At 40.3% G+C, this 19787-nt stretch overlaps 1 protein-coding gene across 2 annotated transcripts; it reads right to left on the reverse strand.

The window, feature by feature from the left end:
- Positions 1-11522: 11522 nt before the first annotated feature.
- Positions 11523-18000, reverse strand: LOC113019716 (zinc finger protein 239-like). 2 transcript variants are annotated; one of them, XM_026163536.1, is made up of 3 exons: positions 17847-18000; positions 16977-17075; positions 11523-13181 (listed from the first exon to the last, which is right to left on the reverse strand). In XM_026163536.1, exons 2-3 carry the CDS (start codon positions 16992-16994, stop codon positions 12222-12224), a joined length of 978 nt encoding a protein of 325 aa, XP_026019321.1. In that variant the 5' UTR covers positions 16995-17075; positions 17847-18000; the 3' UTR covers positions 11523-12221. The 2 variants fall into 2 exon arrangements, with proteins under 2 accessions (XP_026019321.1, XP_026019322.1); XM_026163537.1 differs by lacking the exon at positions 17847-18000 and adding an exon at positions 17177-17475.
- Positions 18001-19787: the final 1787 nt, after the last annotated feature.

Raw genomic sequence — 19787 nt, forward strand, 5'->3', positions numbered from 1 at the left:
TAAGCACCCAGAGAGCTGCCCAGCCAGCTAAGATACACTTTACTCATCCTGCATCCTCCCTGTCCTCATCGTCTGCTGTCTTCATCTCCTTTATCAGTCATCAATTTTACCATCTCTGTGCAAGTCTGCAAATTTCTTTATTAAATCATAAGATTCTTAAATTCATCAATCTCTCTGTGCCTGGGTCCTCGTCACAAAACACGACATCACTGTTTTGTACATTTTAACAATTTAATCCACACATTTGTGAAAGAAAAGCAAAACAGTTTCTTGAAAAGTCTGTAACAAAACCATCAAATCTGATAAAGGTTATTTAAATGCTGCTAAAGAAGAAAGGATTGGAATTAAAAAAAAACATTTCCTTTTTTTTTCTGCCTGTCCCATTTGGTTCTTTAGCCGTCAGAATTGTTGTCTGAAGACCAACAAGGATACCCAGTGGATTTACTTTGCCAAATGGATCATCGTGGCATTGCCGTATTGGTCCATTTGATCGACCTTTGTTTTTATTATTTATTATATTTTATTTTCAGATGTTACAGATGGGACAGACATGAGTGAGGGACAGGAAAGGGAGAAAGAAAGAGGAAGGAAAAGAAAAACAGAAGGGGAGAGGGACAGTGAGAAAGGGGAAAAAAAATAAAAAATCTCCTGGATCACCTGTTGAGAGAAGAATAGAAAACAAGCACAAAAAAAAAACAAAGCAACATACTAAACACAACACCATCACATTAATCTAGCTAAGTGTAAACAGCAGTAAATACTAAAAATTCAATGTTGTTGTGCAGCAGGCAGGACAGACAGCGCACAATGTGCTTTGAAGTAGCAGCCAAGAAAGGTGTAATTTAAGTCTATGAACAGTGAACATCCGTGTGCACACCTGTGTGGATCAGCGCGCTTGTATTCAAATGGTTTCCACATGTAATGGTCTGCAAGAGGATGTAGAGAGCCACAGCCCCGTCCCCCAGGGCATGAAGCAGGCATGGAGGAGATCCAAGCCCCAGACATCCAGAGGCCCCAGAGCACGAGAGCCCAAGGAGGACCACCGGAGGGGCATCCGTGCCACCCTCATGGGAAGGGCTGAGGATCCCCAGACGAGGCGTCACCCAGTAGCCACCGAGCAGTAGCTAGAGGGGGCTGCACCGGCGTGCCCGCCGGCTCTGCCAGCAGCCAGCTGTGCCAGAGTGAACTGAGCTGCAGGCCCAGAGGCCGGAGGCCCGAGGGCCCCCCGCACCCCGGAGGAGGCCTGACCGAGCAACAGGCGCCAGGCCCCGCCAGGCAGCCACTGGGAGTGAGCCGGTACATACCTGAGCGCCCAGCCCCGGACACCAAGAACCACTAATGCACCGACCCCTGAGGGCATCAGTCACCGACAGGGAGTGTGGTGAGGGGAGATAGGCCTTGGAGGACCTGGGAGTTCCCAGAGAGGTGGAGTCTAAGACCTGACCTGACATATAGACACAGACAAACAGGCACACACAGACACAAACATGCGTTCCCACCCTCGTGCACACATATACAAACACTCAGCACTCGCCCAACGTAAGGACTGACATAAATGGACATGTACACACAATCACACTCCCCAAACATACTCTATACCCCGGGTCCAGGTACCCTCACCCCCAGAGGGGGAAACAGAACCCAGACCCAAGAGATGTTACCCTTCCCCCCAGAGTGGAGGCAAGCAGACCGTCCCAGGCTCCACAGCAGCAGGGAGGCCAATCGGACAGCCAACATCTCCTCCCAGCCCCCCCCGCCCCCCCAAAAAAACATTTCCTAACCTGAATTACTGGGGGAGAATAATGAATGACGCTCATAGTGAGTAAAAAGTAAACTGAGTGCATTTTTTGGACAGAGATTCACTTTTAATGTGTATAATGTATAATACAGACACATAAAAAACACTCCTGAAACAGAATAAATTATTACAAATAAATTATTACAAAATATTAATAAAAACTATAAAAATGGAGGCAACTTTGCCTGTGGTAGAATATATACCATGTGTGAAAAAGTCTTTACTGCAGATACTAATTTTGTGTTGTAAGATTTATGAGTTTCATGCTTTCATAGTGGTGCTTAGGAGAGCTTGACATTTTATCAGGTGGTGCACACTGTAAAAGGTTTGAGAAACACTGATAAGTGTGTGTGTGCTTTTGGAAAACATTTAAAGCTGCAGTACAGAATCTTTGAAACAAGCTTAAAACATTTTTAGAATATAAACAGAGCACTCTGCTTCTCTTTACAGCTCCTCACTGCACCAGGGCTGTTTGGCACTTTCTGATAGTGTGCAAATGTGATGCACGTACTGCGGCAGTCGTACAGACAACTGGACGGTCCAAAAGCTGGCCTACCTATTACTGGCTGAGGTTTTAGTAGAGTTGTGGCTGAACCACATAAAAATATATCATTGATTTTAATCTCCCCAATCAATGATAATGTTATGTTGGAATGTTGTTAAAGAGGGTCAAAATGTTTCAACCCAGTTTGTTTAGCAGATTCTGTATAGCAGCTTTAATATAGGGAGGACACAACTTCCAGATTGTGAGTTAAAATCAGGTTTTTTCTCTTTGTCAGTTTAACAGTTTCTGTTGTGCCTGTCACTGCTCCCTGTCTGTTTGCTTACCTGGTTCTTCCTGACCTTGTACTTTCTCCTCATGTTCCCTCTTTCCTCTCTCCCTCTTTGGCCTGACAATCATACACAAGTAGATTCAATTAGGTGATAAATTAAATTAATATAAAAAAAATTCTATTAAGATCACTAACAAAAAGTCCTCTCTCAGTCTACTTTCAACCAAAAGGCAAATAACCAAACCACACGAACATCTAATAAAAGATATAAATATTGAAACACTGATCCAACATTATTCCTGATTCACGGATCATTTGATTTTACACTTTTACCTGAATGTGGCTCCTTTTTTTGAAAAAACTTCCTCATATCCATTATGAACCTGGCTGTGTCTCTGTACACACACACACACACACACACACACACACACACACACACACACACACACACACACACACACACACACACACACACCAGGAGTTATAAGGTTAATGGGCATTCAGTCAGTTAGTATCCATTTCTAACAGGACAGTGGTAACAACAGCAGGCTACGGACAATCTAAAGTTCTAGATTTTAAATAGGCTGTATACATTTCAATGGGAGCAACAGGACGGTCAAATGTCGCTGATTTTATTACAGAGCAGGACGGATTGTAGGGTAGCAAACATCGTGGGAAAACACGTTTTCAACACTGCAGGTTACCTGGTGTAATGTATTTCAGCTAAAAAGAAACATGGTCTGACTCCTACCAACTATATGAAGAGTAACTGAAGGTTAAATGCAGCCAATATGTCCTGTTTTAAGCCAGACACTTACACCTCCGCTCCGCTGCGTCTCAGCCACCATCGCTCTGGCAGCAAGAGCTGGAGCCAGAGCAGGGGAGAGGCGAGCTGGAGCAAACCACTTTGGGAGGGGGGAGGTTATCTATACTTTTGTTGTTAAAGTGTTACGTCTCAACCAAGTACTGTATGCTTTTATATTTTTAGTAGTGTGTCACACAAACAGCAAATATTGTCAACAAAGTAAGAAATCTTTGGGGGTGCTTTGATTCATTTTGGGGGTGCTGAAGCACCCCCAAAAATGGGCTAAAATCGCCCCTGGTTTGACTGCTGTCTTGGGTTAATTGCATTTTCTTCATTCTTATACTTATTTAAAATTTCTTTTTTGAGTTTTATTTTAAACTGGTTTATATCACTACTGACCTTTATTTCTTCTTTTAACTCATTCCAGAATTTAACTCCCGCTATTGAAATAGACATCCTTTTCAATGTTGTTCTTACTCTTTGTAATTTTAAATTCCACTTCCCTCTAAAATTATACCTCCCTTCTCTTTCTAAGAACCATTTACTTATTTTGATTGGGAGCATCCCTTTCCTTGCCTTATATATTATTTGCACTGTTTTAAACTTCACCAAATCCTGGAATTTTATAGCTTGCGTCCTAATAAAGAGTGAGTTTGTGTGAGCCCTATACCCCTCCTGATTTATTAGTCTAATGGCCCTTTTCTGCATTATGATTATAGTCTGAATATTACTTTTATATGTATTTCCCCAAACCGCTACACAATAACTCATGTATGGTAATAGCAAAGCACAATATACACTCAACAAAAATATAAACGCAACACCTTTGTTACTGCTCCCATTCCCCATGGGATGGACGTAGAGACCTAAAATTCATTCCAGATACACAATATAACCATCCCTCCCAAACAGTGGTCACAAATCAGTCCAAATGTGTGGTAGTGGGCACATCTGCCATATTGAGATAATCCATCCCACCTCACAGGTGTGCCACATCAGGATGCTGATCTGACATCATGAGTAGTGCACAGGTGTACCTCAGACTGCCCACAACAAAAGGCCACCCTGGAATGTGCAGTTTTTTGCGCTATTGGGGGTCTGGGGACCCAGAACCGGTCAGTATCTGGTGTGACCACCATTTGCTTCATGCAGTGCAACACATCGTCGCATGGAGTCTATCAGATTGTCAATTGTGGCCTGTGGAATGTTGGTCCACTCCACTTCAATGGCTGTGCGAGGTTGTTGGATATTCGTGGGAACTGGTACACGCTGTCGTATATGCCGGTCAAGCACATCCCGAACATGCTCAATGGGTGACATGTCCGGTGAGTATGCTGGCCATGCAAGAACTGGGACATTCTCAGCTGCCATCTGCCCTGAACAATGTGAACCATGATTCTGGCTGGTGTGGTTACACGAGGTCTGCGGTTGTGAGGCCGGTTGGATGTGCTGCCATATTCTCTGAAACGCCTGTGGAGACGGCTTATGGTTGAGAAATGAACATTCAATGCACGGGCGACAGATCTGGTTGACATTCCTGCTGTCAGCATGCCAATTGCACGCTCCCTCATTGCTTGTGGCATCTGTGGCATTTTGCTGTGAGACAAAACTGCACATTCCAGGGTGGCCTTTTGTTGTGGGCAGTCTGAGGTACACCTGTGCACTACTCATGATGTCAGATCAGCATCCTGATGTGGCACACCTGTGAGGTGGGATGGATTATCTCAATATAGCAGATGTACCCACTACCACACATTTGGACTGATTTGTGACCACTGTTTGGGGGGGATGGTTATATTGTGTATCTGGAATGAATTTTAGGTCTCTACGTCCATCCCATGGGGAATGGGAGCAGTAACAAAGGTGTTGCGTTTATATTTTTGTTGAGTGTAACATATACAATGTTTTCCTATCCAGAAATTGTTTTACTTTCCCCAAGACAGCAATGCCCCGTGCTAACTTTCCCCTCGCATAAGTGATGTGTGATTTCCAACAGGTCTTATGATCAGTGATCACACCAAGAAATTTTATGGCATTAACCCTTTCTAGATATATATTATCGACACAAATTTCAATGTTGATGTTTTTCTTATAGTTTCCGAATAACATAAATTTAGTTTTATTTAAATTTAAGGACAATTTGTTTCTATCAAACCGCTTCTTTAATATCTTTAACTCCTGTGTGATCACCTCCAAAACCTGTTGAAATTCCACACCTGAACAAAGTATATTGGTATCATCTGCAAAAATTGCAAACTTTAGTATCTTCGATACTTTACAAATATCATTTATATACATAATAAACATTTTCGGACCCAATACTGATCCTTGAGGTACTCCACATTCAATATCCATCAATTTAGATTTAAAGTCATTTATTTGTACATATTGCTGTCGATTCATCACATAGCTGTTTATCCAATCCAGTACCACACCCCTGAACCCATATTTTTCCAGTTTGATTTTTAGAATTTCGTGGTCAACAGTATCAATGCTTTTTTTAGATCTAGAAAGACTCCAAGTGCATACATCTTGTTATCCATACATTCTGTTATTTCTTCCATTAAATCCATCAATGCCAAAACTGCTGATCTATTATTTCTAAACCCATACTGGCAATTTGCCAACAAATCATGTTTATCCACAAAGCTGTCAAATCTTTTTAGAAATAGTTTTTCCAGTATCTTAGAAAACTGGGAGAGTACCGACACTGGTCTATAATTTGTAAAACAATGCTTTTCACCTGATTTATAAATGGGAATCATTTTTACAACTTTCTTTTTTTGTGGAAAAACCCCTTCCTGGAAAGACAAATTAAAAATATATTGTAGCGGTTTTACAATAACACCAATTACTCTCTTTACCATTACCATATCAATATGATGACAGTCAGTACTCGTTTTGTTCTTAAGTCCACTGACAATATCATGTATCTCCTTCTCTTCCACTGATCCTAAAAACATTGAACTTGCATTCCTTTCAATGTTTCCTCCAGTCTCGCTGTCTATCATATCAACCTTTATTTCTGCAGCCAGTTTTGGCCCTATATTTACAAAAAATTCATTGAATCCATCTACTACTTCGTTCATTTTACTAATAGTATTTGTCCCTTCCATAAAATACCCAGGGTAGTCATTAGTCCTTGGTCCTTTTTTTATTATACTATTTAATACCTTCCATATCCCTTTCATGCTATCTTTATTATCTTCTAACTTTTTGATGAATTAATCTTTTTTACAAGTTCTCATTATGTTAGTTAATTTATTTTTATACTTTTTATATTTCTTTTCAGACTCTGTAGTTCTCTTTTTAATGAATTCTCTATATAAGGTGTTCTTTTTTTTACAGGCATTTTGCAGTCCCTTCGTCATCCATGGTCTTCCTGCATACTTATCTTTCCTGTTGACTTCAATGAGTAGGCTGTTTTCCTCTAATAAGGCCATGAATATGCTTAAGAATGCCTCATAGGCTTTATTGACATCCTTGTGTTTATATACAATAGTCCAATCTTGTTTTATTAACTCATTTTTGAGACACTGCATTGTCTTTTCTGTTCTAATTGTTTTATATATTGTCTTACATTCATTTCTATGAACTTCATAGCAACAGTCATAAGTTACAAAAAACTGGTAAGTGGTCACTTATATAATTTATCAATATTTTATATTTTCTTCCATTACATTTGTAAAAATATTATCTAATAGAGTTGCGCCATGAGTGGTTATTCTCCCCGGTCTTGTTATCAGGGGAAATAATCCCATACAATACATTGAATCAATAAATTCTTCAATACTCTTATTATGATTTGGGTTCAATAAATCAATATTAAAGTCTCCACAAATAAGCATTCTTTTCTGATTCAGATTTGTATACAAGTCCTCCATAATGTCCTTAAAAGTCTCAATCTTTGACCCTGGTGTTCTATATATGCAACTGACAATCATATTTTTCTGTTTTTTCATATTTATTTCCACTGTTATACATTCCATCACTCCATCTACCACCCTCGTCATTCTTCTCATTTTTTCAAACCTTAGATTTTCATCAACATAGAGTGCCACCCCACCTCCTTTTTAATTAGTCCGATCTAAGTGGAGGAATTCATATCCCTCTATCTCAAAATCTTCTTTTCCAGTGTTTATCCAAGTCTCTGATATTGCTATCACACCAAATGGTTGATTAAACTGTGCTATATATTCTTTAATAAATTGAAAGTTTGCATATAGACTTCTACTATTGAAATGAACCATGGTTATATTCTTACCCCGCTCTATGTTCCTATTAAATTGTTCCATTGTATAATAATTACTGTCCTTTAACATTTTGGTAAAAAAAAATTACAGTCAGGATCATACCCCAGTGTCTGCATTTTTCTTGATTAGGTATTCATTAACATACACATTCGTTCCTTTCAACTTTCTTCCTTGCTTCAGTAGCTCTTTTTTCTGCTTCCTATTAACAAATCTTATAATAATGGCAGGTTTTTGGTGGAGCCTGGCTGTGGCCTGCTGGCTGATGGTGCAGCCTGGCTGTGGCCTGCTGGCTTTGGGTGTTCTGAATCTGTTCCTAACAGATCGCTACGCATCGATCGACTGTACACATATCCAACTTCTTTAAACATGCCATGAGGTTGATATATGCATCGGAGGAACTCAGAATTCAGTATCTTGCCCAAGGATCCTTTCTCATGTGTAGCGAGTAAAAGCCACCGAGTAACCGCTAAGGGCCTCTATACTACTTGTGCAAACTTTCAGGCCCAAAGCTCTTACAGGAACGAGCCCAGAATAAACGGGACAAGAGGGTCAATATCAGTCAGATATGTTAAAATTTATTATTTTAAAAGAACACAAAGGGTTTGCAAAAGGCCTAAAACATTAAAATGGAAAAGGTCACTAACGACCACAAGATAGTCTTATTGGTGCAACCTGCCAGCAATGCAACTATCACCTGAGGGCTTGCTCTCCCTCGGCGGTCCCAGATGCTCATTGCTTTAAAAGAAAATAAATCCACCCCAAATAAATACGAGCCCAACAGAACACTTATCGCATGCACTAAGTGTTTTAGTTCAGGCAATAATCGGTGGCACTAAAATCACTCTTAATAAAACGTATTCACTGCAAATCCACACGGAGCACCTCTAAAAAGACCTAATTCCCCTAAGGTAAGAGCCCAGCTCAGGGATTGCACATTGCCCGACTAATATTGCACCAGCCCAGTAGAAATAAAAACAAACCAGGCATAAAAAACAGTTTTAAAAGGTGACCATGGTCTCAAACCAACTTGAGAGAAAAACGCAACAAAAAGGAGAAGGAGGAAAAAAACAGTGACAAATTCACATGTGCAGCCTGTCCTGCAGGAGGCAGTACAATATAAATTAGATTATAGTGCATAAATATACTTTTTTTTAAAACGTCAAATATATTAAGTTAACATACCTCCAGCAGACAGCTGTGTTTGCTGCACACCTGGCTTGTCTTCTAAAATCACTACTAGAAACAAAATACAATAAACATCAAATACATTTCAACAAATTTTAAAAAGCACTAACAATGGCTGAGCGTAACTGTGCGGACATATTTTACCTCCACAAACAGCTGAGACGTGGTTTGCGATACATGTGGCAAAAAAGTCAGGTGTTGTAGCCACACTTGCCAACCTTGAGACCTCAGAATTAGGGAGACAATTCAAAAGGGCTGTTTTGGGGTGATAAATACATTTTACAGTGTTTCTTTATCGGATAAAATACGTTAAATGTCACCGTTATTATTGGCCGGCCCGGAAACAGCGGGGGTGTCCAAATTCAGAGGCTGCTTCCACCTGAGGACCCGCCCTTCGCGGTCTAAAGAAAGCCGGGTAGTACGTCACAAGCTCCCTCGGTGGAGTGAAACTCTGCCGTCTGCTCCTTGCTATCTAAAATATAACCGGGCACTGACGTAAACTCTCGACCTTCTCACACTTCTCTTTAGTCAGTTTTCTGTTTGACATTTATTCAGCTGTGTGAAAACCCCGGAGGAACCCTCCCGAGGGATTAATAAAGTTAAATTTAATCTAATCTAATAATTTTATTCTCTGCCAAACCGATTTACTCACGCACAAATAAAACACTGAAAAAGCCAAACAAGAACATTTTATTGTTATCAAAGTGACTCATATATCATGTTTAACTCGAGTAGTGAAAGACCGCGGGGATTTGAAGACGATGTGTCGGCTCAGATATTTGAAGTTTCCACAGCTACATTCTCACCTGAAAATATGTTAAAGGTTTTTTTGCGACCCAGAAAGAGAAATAAGAGTAATATTAAAACTAAGCAGCTGCCGCCATTGTTGGAAACTGGAATTGGCTGGGCCGCGCTTTGAATTCTGTGATATGGTTTTTCAACTTTGTTGTCCGGGTGGGAAATCAGGAGATTTTCGGGAGGGGCACTGAAATTCGGGATTCTCCCGGAAAAATCGGGACGGTTGGCATGTATGGTTGTGGCAACATCACCAACCTTGTCAAACACCTCAGAGTAAATCATGTCACAGAATATGACGAGCGTATGTTGAGGCGAACTGAAGAGGAGGACAGGGACTTAACTTAGCAAACTTACTTACAAACTTAGCACTAAAAAAGTAGACCATTTTGGCCGGTTTTGGAGCAGTCTGGGGGGATGGTGACCTTTGAATGACCTATAAAATAAAGTTTAATATCTCAGAAACTGTAGCAGCACAAACGCTCATTTTACCTGCACAAATCTGCACAAACGTAGCACTAACCGCTCCGCCTATTTGCCTTTACGTTTCAAGTGGCTGGGGGGTCAGCTTCACTCTGCTCAGATTTTTCAAACTCGAGGGGTACAAAATGCAACACAAAAACTGACACGCGTGGTTTTATTCGCGGGCCAAACGCGTTTTTGCGACGCAAATCTGCTTGCAAATTTTTGCGGGACCCGCAAGCACGGCTCATCATGCTCCTACATTTACTTTACATGTAAACAAAACACAAGAAACAAAAGATGCTGGGGGTTGGGTTTGAGGTTATGACTATTGTTGTCATTATTTTTGTGCCTCAATAATGCTATGCTTTTTATTTAAAAGTGTTATAAAGTTATATAGTGTAGTATTAAGTGGACACAGCCTGAAAAATAAAGGCATGAGACCACGTGTCCTTGAGAAGTAGAAAGCTGCAGACTCTCGCTCATGTTTGCCTGGGAAAATATAGATAAGAGGGAACATTGTCTGTGGAAATTTACTGGAATGCTGTTGTTTAGACTAAAATGAGAGAGCTTCTCTAATAAAACTGTTAGGGGCACACCACAATTTTCAGATCCGCGGCAGCGTGTCATGCAGGACGCATCTCCCTTCTAGAAGTAATAAAGTCTTAAATGGTCTACTGACCAGTGTTTTGTCTTCTATTGGATGCCTCTGAGGAATCAAAAGAACTCGGTAAAGTGTTGATATTTATACTATCTCAGCAGAAGTTTTCTACTTATGCCAAAACATTTCTTCCTGTTAAAAGGGAGTTTTTCCTTCCCGCAGTGTTTTACCTTTACAATATAAAAAACTGTTATTCCATATCATATATCAGTAAAATTTGATCTAACAGAAAGACTGGAATAAAATGCTTTGGTTACACATCTGAACGTTGTGTGGACACACGAGGGGAAAGGATGTCGCGGTTTTCCAAGATCACATCAGAAGGCCTCATGCTTTTAATGATAAGTTATCTCAATGTCATAGATCTGAATTCTAGACGATTCTATGAGCAAGAAACGATGCCCTTACACTGAGTTACAGAAATGTTTGTTCAGAAGAAATAAGAGTCCAAGCATTCCTGAACATAGTATTTGTTTATTTATATTTAGGAGATTCACTGAAAACAGATGAACAGATGGGATACAAAGAAAGTGAGTGGGAGGGGTCACCCATCCTTCTACTCACTGATCAATAAATACTTTTTATTTATGCAAGAAACAAACAGCATTGTAACAGTGCATGTTAGAAATGACTGGACAGCAGCCAATAAGGAAAAAACTTAAACGCAAGATCCTAAAATTATTATTATTATTATCAACATTGCTGTAAGTTAACAAAACCCTGACAAACATCAGCAGTCAGTATTTTCACGTCACTGACAGCAGAAGTTAGGTCCTCTCTGAGTCCTAATGACAAATCAAATCATTTTCAGTAACTGTATCAACAACGAACACTTCGGTCGGCCATGTTTGGACCTCCAAAAACAGTTTAAACAAACACATCAGTTTGTGTAAAACTTTGTTAACATCAAAGTAACTTTACAAAGTCTGCAACATCTGCAACTTTAGCTGCCTCAAAACGAAGTTCTATTGATGCAACAGAAACACAATAATGATGTAGGCCTGAACGATGTGCCTAAAACAACTCGCATCCATGTTTCAAAGAAAAGTACATAGCAAGTGTCATATAATGAAAACCTCAAGAAAATGATGTTTCTGTCACAACAAAACTCACAGTAATAAACAAATAAAATATTCTTAGAAAGACAAACTGCTTCATTTAAAAGAAATCTGTTGGTTCAAACAAACCTGCCATTTTTAACAATCGTATGTATGACATATAAAAGACAGCACTTTGGAAAGCTGTAGTTAAGTAATTATAGATCGATGTATAATGATATTTATAGAATTAATTCGTTTTTTAATGAAATAAAGCACCCAACAACAAAAACATCTTTTAAAACAAGCAAACAGGAAAGACGAAGTATGTTGACATAACAACTGCATAATGAAGGTTTGTTTACAGCGTTTTTACACTTTCAGGTTGTATTTTCAGTGAGAGTACAGCAGTGACTTTGTATTCCTTCAAATCTTTTTCTGCAAAGTTCACATTATTGCTGTTTCTTTCGGTGGATCCTTTTATGATAATTTAATGCACTGCGAGAAGTGAAGACCTTCCCGCACTGCTCGCAGGAGAAAAGCATTTCTTTTGTGTGGCGGTTCCTGTGCACCTTTAAAGTACCTATTTGAGTGAAACTCTTCCCACACTCCCCACAGCTGTACGGTCTCATTCCAGTGTGGATGCGTTCATGTACTGTGCGCTTAGTCTGTGAACTAAAAGTCTTGTCGCAGTGTCTGCACTTGTATGGTTTTTCTCCAGTGTGAATACGTGTGTGGTGTCTCAGGTCTTGCCTCAAGGTGAATCTTCTCCCACACTGGTCACATCTGTGTGATTTCTCTCCGGTATGCATAACAACATGCCTTCTAAGGTTAGATGATGAAGATAAATCTTTACCGCACTGCTCACAGGAGAAAATCATTCCTTTTGTGTGGATGTTCTTGTGGCGCTTTAAATAATATAGTCGAGTGAAACTCTTCCCACACTCCTCACAGCTGAACGGTTTCACCCCAGTGTGGATGCGCTGGTGATAGACAAGACTCGAAAGCCATGAAAAACTTTTCCCGCACTCACTGCAGCTGTAGGGCTTTTCTCCTGTGTGAACCCTCTGATGATGCTTTAATTCTCCTTGGGTCACAAACCCTTTGTCACATTGCTGACAATGGTGCGGTCTCTCTCCAGTGTGATACCGTTGAATGTGAGTCGATAAGTTTCTCAATGAGATAAATTCACTGCCGCACTCCTGACACATATGTGGTTTTTCTCCACTGTGCGTTTTCTTATGAACATTTAGCGTGCGTACTGTTTTGTATGTTTTCTCACACTGATCACAGCTGTACAGTCTTTCTTCAGTGTGACTTTTTTGATGACTCTTTAGTTGCTTCAGGTTGTGGAAAGCCTTCTGGCATTGCTGACATCTGTGTTTTTTCCGCATTTCTTTGCCGGTCTTGTCCTAATTCAACAGAAAAACAAAAACAAATTATAACTCAGGTACTGGCAACATGGTGACACTTCCAGAAGTCAGCAGGGCTCTAGACTAACTTTTTCCCATGGTTGCACTGGTGCGCCAGCACCATTGGCGGAGCGGGGGGTGGCTTACTGGGCTTAAGCCCGGGTTGTTTTTTCAGAAACCCGGGGTCTTTTGGAGTGTGCGACCAACTGTTCGGGTAACAAAAAAAAAAAAATCTCTGCAACTCTCCGTGTGGTCAACAACAGACACACATTTTGCCCCTATCATGGACTAAACGAATCAGAGATAGTCAGGGGCGGGACCTCTCTGATTGGCCATGGTCCAGTTGAAAGTGCAGGTGGAAGAGAGAGGTGAGTAGCTTGAATAAAGCGATATCAATTCATTAACGGATTCCACACAAAGACGTAAACACAGAGTGGACGCATCAGAATCAGCTTTGTCTTTCTTGGCTTTCTCACCCGACGGCCCGTAGACGGACACGCTGTCGGAGCTTAGCGATCCTGATGTGTCCGGTCCGCGCTGTGTTTACGTCTTTTTTGCGCTGATTCTGAGCTGCAGGTTTTGCCTCTCTCCAACCAAAATTTGCAGAGCCAGCAGCAAAAGAAGCAGCAAACTGCGCTTCACATTTGATCAATGTCGTCATGAATTCCCTCTGACTTTTGCTGTTTTGCTTCCGCCACGATAAAAATCACACTTCCTGCACAGCTCTCTCTCTGTGTGTACTTCAGGAACAGTTTCCAGTCTCAAATCTCTGTTTTCTGCATTATTTGTTTGCTTATTACCCACCAGTCTACCGTTGTTTACAGCGCTGTCTTTTTCTTTTTTCACTTCAATGACCTCGGACAAGAAAGCCTAATTTCTGCTGTTCAATACTGAAGAAATTTAAACTTCTTAAAATTATGCAAAATTGCAGAATATTTTTAAGGTTATCTGCTATAAAAAGCCAGACCAGGAAAATCTCCTTCATGTTTTTCTGTGTTTTATTCTCAGTTACTTTCACACAAAGGCATCTGCTGTGATGTTCACAATTCTGATGAAGTCTCATTATAATATTTCTGACTGTCTGAGGCTAAATTGAATCAAATCAGGACTTTGAGAACCGGAATCGAATGGATTATAGAAATCAGTGATGATACCCAGCCCTATGAGCAGCCTAGGCCTGACAGAAGTGGATGTAGCTGTGGGTAATAAGAAAAGATGAAAAGAACGATTGATAACTTTTTTGTTAAGTTAAGGCCTGATCTGTCTGAAATTCATAGCCAGTACTCTGACACGGTGCCATCAATATTTGAATGCTGAAAAAGCACAGTGTATCCAGGAAACACATTATATGCTGCGATAAATGCCCAAGTGTCCCCTCTCCCCACTGCCTTTCAGCAGCATGCAGCAGCAAACAGGTCGTCAGAGGAGCCGAGATGATGATTAAGTTTAACATTTTCTACAATATTGACAAAGCACTTTAAGCACAAGATTGTTAGTTAATAATTTAGAAATTTTATATATTATGCTTTGGATGTTGTTCAATATATTTCTATGCAAATCAAGAGGAATTTCAATACACAGCAGTATATTCACAGTTGAAACCAGATATTTACATAAACTTTAGTGAAAAAACATTAAAAAAAAACATAAAAACATTTTTTTACTGTTAAACATCAATTTAGAGTAAACTTTTGTTTTAGATAAATAAATATTGAAATATCTTTTGAATTAGTTAATGTCAGAATAAAGAGAGACAGAGCTTCTATTTTTTTATCACTTTCATCATATTTAGGAGTACATATACACTAAGTTTATTGTTAATTAATAAGAAAACTGCAGACGACTCCATTCTGAGCTGAAGAAGCTTCTGATAGGTTAGTAGAGTCCATGTGAGTAAATTGGTGGCACAGCTGTGGATGCATATAAGGCAAAACACAGAGCCTGTTTCTGTGACATGGGAAAATTAAGAGATGTCAACCAAAACACCAGGAAAAGGATTGTGGAGCTCCATAAGTGTGGCTCAATTTTGAATACAATTTGGTGCCATTTACAATTAAGAAATACAGAGTTTCTCTCTTTACTCTTAAAGTTAACAAATGTGTTCAGTTCTGGTTGAATTGGGGTTTAGTCCTCGCGTCTTGATACAGCCCTGATTTTGTTCTGCCTTGCTGCTTAATTAAAAACACTAGTTTAAGGTGTCCTGCATATGTGATATATATTTTCTTCTTATATGAAGCTATTCTTTTTCAAACAAAACTCAAAACACGGCCTAACAAACCTTAAACTTCACAGCATGCTTTTTCAATCTTTTGTAATGATGATTAACTAACAATCTTGTGAACACAAAGTTCTTTATTTGGAGCACAGATCTACAAGAAAGATAAGTTACTGAAAAAGTGCTCGAGCTTAAAGTGCTTTGGCAATGTTAAACTTAATCATCATCATCTTTGCTGCTACCTGCCGCTGAAAGGCAGTGAGGAGAGGGGACACTTGGGCAGTGCATTTATCACGACATATAATTTTGTTTTTGGATACGCAGTGCTTTTTCAGCGTTCAAAGCTTAATGGCTCCGTGTCAGAGCACTGGCTATGAATTTCAGACAGATCAGGCCTTAACTTAACGAAAAAGTGATCTTTTCATCCTTACCCAGAGCTACATCCACTTCTGTTGGGTGAGAATCGTTACTGATTTCTATAATCCATTCAATTCAGGTTCACAAGGTCCCGATTCGATTCGGTTCAATTTTAAAATCAGACAGTCAGAAGTATTATAGTTCTGATCATTTATCAGTACTGACACTGTGAGACTTCATCAGAGGTGTGAGCATCACAGCAGATGTCTGTGTGTCAAAGTAACTGAGGACAAAACAAAAAAACATGAAGGAGATTTTCCTGACTTTTTATAGCAGATAACCTTAAAAATATTCTGCAGTAGAACAAAAACTGAAGAAACAGGAAAGGTGAGTAAAAGGTTTCTACTAAACATCTAAAATGCTCGGCTGTGTTTGATCATATATACTTTAAGATCAGTAAATATCCAAATGAAATGCTGTCAAAACAAGTCATCTATGTTTTATTATTCCCAGAAACACTCGTGTCCAAAATGACACCCTTCAGCTAACTGCTGTTTGGAAATCACATTGTTGGCGCAAAATACTATATTGTATGCTGTCAAACTGTTTCTCTGGCATTTTTCATAGATTTGACTAAAGAAATGAAAACAAATGATGTTTATGGAACATCCCTGTATTACGTCCTTATTTTATGCTTGAATGATTCACAGGCTAGAGTTACACGACTTAAACTGCCATTAGTGTTATTATTTAATTTGTTCTAATCTTTATTTGTCCTGGTTTTAAACTCTTTCCCTGCAGGCACACTGAAAATGGTGTTGGCTATTTTGCCTGGTAAGAGTACTGAGTGTGCAATGTTGTTTAATTAGTGTGTTATTAGTCAGTTATCAGAGACATTACAGAAAGTTTCCCAGATAAAAGTCGAGTGATACTCCTGATTCATTGCTAATCAGTATATGTTACAAACTCTCCATCGTCCAGCCCTACAAACAAGTCTCAGGTCCAGAGCACGCTCCACTGAGAAAAGCTGTTCTGTTATTTATTTCATGTGAAAATACAAATCATGAAGCCACTAATTCTTCAAACTCCAAGTCTAGATTTTGTCTCGCTTCTCTCAGGCTCAGCAAGCAGCAGCGCTTCGTCATGTGGTTTCTTTTCGTACGCTGCCGTGCTTAACTTAGAAAATGCTCCTTTTTTTATTTACAGCAATTATTTCTAGGCACCTTTTCGGGTGAAGCCATCCTGCTGCTTCTGTTCCCTCAGTGGTCCAGACCTCTGCCAACCTTCCTCTCCTCCCCAGGTATGTCACCTCCACCTGTGAGCTGCGAAATAAAAGACGAGACACGGGTTTTGTACATCGTTTAGATGAAACGTTAACATGTGACTGAAGTGCAAAGTTACAACTTTTATTTAAGGCGTTTACTTAAACTGTGACATGAGGCGTCTCTCATTGTCAGAGGCTCAGAAGTCACTGGATAGCTGACAGCAGTCTAATGTTGAGGCGAGGCCTGTTCACCTGGTATGTCATGATACAGGCAGCAGGTAAAAACCCTTTGTACTTGTAGCTGTTCACTGTGGTTTTAAACACCCACAGGTCATTTAATCTGGAACGCATCAGCCGGTGAGTCGGTGAACTTGTAGCTTTGTTAGGGAAACCACAGCCTGTAAGCAGTTAACTGCAGCCAGCTTCTAAAAAACACCAGCTAATGTTCCCGCTCCTCTAAGGGTCAGAGGTCACAGCGGCCCACGCGCGCGCGCGCACACACACACACACTCGTTTTCATATCTTAGTGAGGACATCTTATTGACATGATGCTAACTGTAACCCTGACACTAAAACCACATTTTGAGCCTCAAAAATAACTTCAAACTCGTGCGGACAGACACGTTGTCCCCGTTAGTGACTGTTGGTCCCCACAAGTATGTTAGCATGACAATTTTCTCCCCCCGGAGCGCTTTTTCCTTACAAACGCGGCACTATTTAACGCGACAGGTTTTTTTTCTTCCACCAGAGAAATAAAAGAACACGTTTCTCGCCTGAGCTGAGTCTGACGTGTGTGTGTGACCGGGGGGACCGGGGGCGCTGAACTTACCTGCGGCTCAGCGCGAGGATGCTCCGCTGAAGTCGATGGATAGTGTATCCTTCCGCGGGGCTGTGAGGCTTCGGAGCGCGCGTGGAAGTTTGTGTCGATGACGAATTTAGCTACGTTAACGGCCTCGCGAGTTGGTCGTACCACGTGACTCATTTAAGAAACTGAAGATTAAAGACTTTTAATGGAAGGACGGAGAATTAGAGCCGCGATGATACAACTTATTTTAGGAATAACGTGGTTCTACTGAACTCTTCGTCTGGCTGAGATCGCAGTTTTGTTCACTACGTTTTAGGTAAGTTTATAAAGAGTTTTACAAAAAGATGACCTGAAACAGAAATGTTAGAAAGTTTCTCTCAGAAGTGAAAAATAAATTCTGAAGTCTTTTATTCATGCTCGGGGACATTTCGTCCAAACAGACATTCAAATATACGATTGTTATTTTGTATCCAAAAAAACAGAAGAAAATAGGACAAAATTATTCAACAGGATTGAAAATCTTTTTTAAAAGCTTGAGAAAACCACTAGATCAGGGGGAAAAAGCCTCTTCTTCCTCTTTTCTTGCCACCATAGCTCAGTGGTTTTGTGTTTTTCTAATGGTGTGAGTATTTCTGACAGCCCCGTATCACAGCTCAATGTGAAATAGCCACAATAAACTGGCTTCATCACAGTGAAATCACACACACATGAAAGCATCACACACACCGACAGCATCCTTTGTCATCATTACTGATGGGACCTGTGCAACAGTGTGAGGGACTGGTGTACATATTTACTGAACGGCTGCCAAAACAGTGGAAGAAGTTCACTTCATGCACATCAGCACTAATCAGAAATGTCAGATAATGTAAAACACAATAAATCAGTAACTGTGGGGTTGTTGTTAAAAACAGTTTAAATGTCAGGTTAAACTTTCAAAAATCTATAAAAGGTCTGCAGGGCAGTGGATCTGTGTCTTTTCGTGGTCTGACACCTGAATACTGAGCTGCTGTGCTTCACCTTTGCAGTAACACCACATCCAGCTGATCGTGGAACATCAAAGAGGACTTGTTGCAGTGGTTTCAACCTGTCACAGCATCCGAGCTGAATTCTCAACTGCTTTACTCACTGATCACAAATCACTCATTGGTTCAAAGTAGAGCAGTTACAGAAGCATCCAGCAGAGGGCAGCAGATGAGGGGGGAGTCACAGACACAGGATCCACACAGCTCATCACTCCGAGCATGTGTGTGAATGTAAAAGCCCCACAAGGGACAAAGTTTGGAAATTAGCAATAGCCATAAACTCTCTGTTGAAATGACAGAGCAGGTAATACCAGGTCCAGGTTTCCCTCTTTCAAATGTAATTGCAAATTAAACAGGAGCTTTAGGATCATGAGCGCAGGGCGATAAATCCCAGTTTAAAATGAAAAACTGCATCTGCAGCCATGTGTTTCTGGATTGTGGCCACTTTTGGAACAGCAGGAAGTTTATAAGAAATAGTTTATAAACATGGTCCTATTATCAGCTCTCAAATTTTGAGCAAGACTCCAAAGATTTTCTTCAACGTCAAAGTGTTAATGTCAATGTCTTCAATGAATCTGAGGCGACTGGTGCATAAGCGGTTAAAGTGGAATTAAAATAACTGCCTAAAACTGCCGAGGTGCTCGCTGAGGCCAGAAATGGTCTCAGAGGAAGAAGAAGCTGTTCTTCAGGAAGGGAATCGGGGAGAAGAGGCTGAGATGTCCCACCATCCACCATCTAATACCATCTGGAAAGAGCCTGCTTGGCAACAGCTTCGTTTTTCAGCTGTGATCCCAAACACACCGCCAGTGCAGTGAAAGCATGGATAGAAAACACTATCATAGGATTGGCCTCCACTCAACAGTGTGGGATCATCATGATAAAGAAAGGCTGCCAACATCCAAAGAAAAGCTTCAAGAAGCCTGTTACTGAAGACTGTGGT

Source organism: Astatotilapia calliptera, chromosome 3 (genome assembly GCF_900246225.1).
Source record: "Astatotilapia calliptera chromosome 3, fAstCal1.2, whole genome shotgun sequence".
In the NCBI taxonomy this organism is placed as follows: domain Eukaryota; kingdom Metazoa; phylum Chordata; class Actinopteri; order Cichliformes; family Cichlidae; genus Astatotilapia; species Astatotilapia calliptera.